Source organism: Octopus sinensis, linkage group LG18 (assembly GCF_006345805.1).
Source record: "Octopus sinensis linkage group LG18, ASM634580v1, whole genome shotgun sequence".
Classification (NCBI taxonomy): Eukaryota; Metazoa; Mollusca; class Cephalopoda; order Octopoda; family Octopodidae; genus Octopus; species Octopus sinensis.
In genome coordinates, this window is record NC_043014.1 from 27,920,434 (window position 1) to 27,923,250 (window position 2,817).

At 37.0% G+C, this 2,817-nt stretch overlaps 1 protein-coding gene across 1 annotated transcript in view; it reads right to left on the minus strand.

Annotated features, from left to right (window-relative positions):
- Positions 1–265: 265 nt before the first annotated feature.
- Positions 266–2,817, minus strand: part of LOC115221750 — a 24,483-nt gene continuing 21,931 nt past the window's right edge. The window contains exon 3 of the mRNA XM_029791965.2: positions 266–1,013. Within this exon, the coding sequence (XP_029647825.1) occupies positions 353–1,013 (661 nt within the window). The 3' untranslated portion in view covers positions 266–352. The remainder of the gene's footprint in view (positions 1,014–2,817) is intronic.

Genomic DNA, 2,817 nt, shown 5'->3' on the forward strand with positions numbered 1-2,817 from the left:
AAAACATCTATCTATCTATTTATCTATCTATCTATCTATCTATATATATATATATATATTCTTGTTCTTCAGGAATTTTTAAAAATAAAAGTAAAAAAGTGTGAAGTAAAATGTTGTAGGTAGGGGGAGGATGGGAACCACAGTCCAATATTATTTTTTGTTTGGAGACAGGTAAATCTCTAAATGAAGTTGTAAACAACAATTAGATTTTTATCTGTTAACAATGTTGGTATTTTAGAAATTTTACATAAAAAAACAACAAAAAAAAAAGTCACAGAGTAGATATAGACATAAATAATTTAACATTATATTAGATTTAAAATTTTAAGAAAATAATAAAACTAATAAAATGTTATTGTTGGTGTTCTTGGTTCCAGTCTAAAAAACCTACTGTGCGACCAGGAGGGAGAGCTTTACAAGTCATACAGTTTGCACGTAACTTCTGGATACAGTAGGCAGGTATATGCCACTTGTCCATTATCAATATGGTCTGCATATTGTTCGTCTCCGTGCTGTTAGTGTATGATGCTGATGACGACACAAGGCGTGCCCCATGTGCACGCACTAACTCACCAATTTCGACCCGTGTCAAGTAGTAGATATCCTGCAGTTCAAAGCAGCCTTTCCCTAGATACCAGATATGACCAGTTGTGCTCTTGTGTGGGTGGTAGTCTGTCTGTTTGACTGTCTCCACTAAACACTGCAGCACACCGTAATCATCTGGGCTAAGAGGTAATACCTTGATAATATCAATATGTCCAATGAGCTGGAGGTTCTTGAAGTTTGCCTGCACACCATTGTGCTCTAAAACATCAAGGAAATAGCCATCAGAATCACAGCAAGTCGGTAACATTTTCACTATATTCTCCTCATGGCGTCGAGTAATTTCAAGGCCTATTTCTTCCTTCAGACTAGGAATTTGATAAAAGTCTACTTCATCACTAAGTTGCTGTAATTCTACCAGACTATCAGGCAGGTGAATTTTACTTGTACGAAGAAAATTTAAAATATATCTGGAAAGTAAAAAAAAAAAAAAAAAAAACATTTAACAAAGTGATTAAAAGATGAATACAAAGTAAAATGCAACAAAAAAAATAGAAAGAGAATAAAATAAATCCTTGCAAGAAAATAGAGAATGATGGAATATTAACAAGTGGAATTGGAAAGTAACGGAGCGAAATAATGAGAGGGTAGGTAGAGAAAGAAAAAGAGAGAAAGAGGAAATTGAATTTTAACAGTTGTAATAGCAAAAGTTGTTGTCAGACACGTATAACCATAGAACTAGTTGATGGAATAAAAACAATAGACACTGTAGTAGTAATGAATGCAGACAACTATTAACATAATCTTCATATTTACAAAGTTCTGAAGACTACAAATGGAACTATCCCAGCATATAACATGAAAGCTTTCAAATATACTATCCTCTCTTTTTAGTCTCACCTTCAACAATGTAATGAGCCTTTGAATGGCCTAGTGGACCACATTTTGAACTCTATCAACAAGGTGGTTGTTCATGAATATAAGAAAAATATACAGAGAGTGACTGTCATAAGTTTTATGGTAACACTGTAAAACAACTATGTAAAAATCAATGTAAGCTACAGGGAGGGGCAGAGAGGATGGACATTTTTGAAAAATTCACAAAATCAGTAATTTTAGCTGCAAACAAATTTTAATGACATCGTTAAATCAAGTGAGGAAAACAGCATCCATCATCTGGTGTCCGTTTTCATTAATGCATTTCTGAAGGCTTTCTTGGAAGTTGGCCTCCACTCTCTCTCCAGCATTGCTCTGTCAAGTTGGGCAACTTCCATATGAACAGCTTCCTTCAAATCATCCTGTGTACAGGGCTAATGTGCATACACACATGCCTTAAAGTTTCCCCACAAGAAATAATCACCCATGGACAAATCAGGGGACCAAAGAATGTCAGCAAACCTGGAAATGAGGTGGCCACTGAAGAGAGGTCGAAGAACGTCCATTGATCTCTGGCTGTGTAGACTGTCACCCTATCCAGCTGAAACCACACATCTCAAATAGGTACATGTTTTCGTCATAATTCAAGTACAAAGAAGTTGTTTATCCCCTTGATGTAACACTCAGAGTTCACAGTAACAGCATTTCCATTATTGTCTTAAAAAAAGTAAGGACCAATGACGGTAGCTTTTCCAGCAGCACACCAAACTGTCACTTTTAGGCTGTGGTCTTTCATGCAGTTCTCTTGGATTTTCAAGAGCCCAGTAACGACAGTTCTGTTGATTCACCATGCCATTGAAATGAAATTGAGCTTCATCACTCATTAACAAAATGAGGTTGTCATTTGCCTCAAAAATTGTTTCTATCTGATGTGTGAAGTTAAGCCATTGTGCATAGTCCCATGGTTTCAACTGTTGCCGAATGACCAGTTTATATGAGTGGAAATGCAGGACTTCATGCAAAATATGCCTTACTGATCGATTACTGATGCCAAGTTCAGTGGAATGCATGCAAGCAGAGTGATTCAGACTCTGTATCAAAGCTTGTCTGACACATTCCACACTTTCTGGGTCCCATACTATTCATAGCACTCCCACCGGTCTCCTATTCATTAGGGTACCTTGTGTACGAAGTGCATTCACCCAATGTAAGATTATATTACGGGTGGGAACAGCCTGACTTCGGTGAACATTGAAGTAGCACCGAAACTCACACTGAACTGCTGTGACAGACTTCACATAACTGTTGTAGGCAAATATGTGATGCTCTGTCATCCACAGTGCCATGGCTTCATCTAAAAAGAAAAAAATGCTAAGACACCATGGACTGAATGGTACC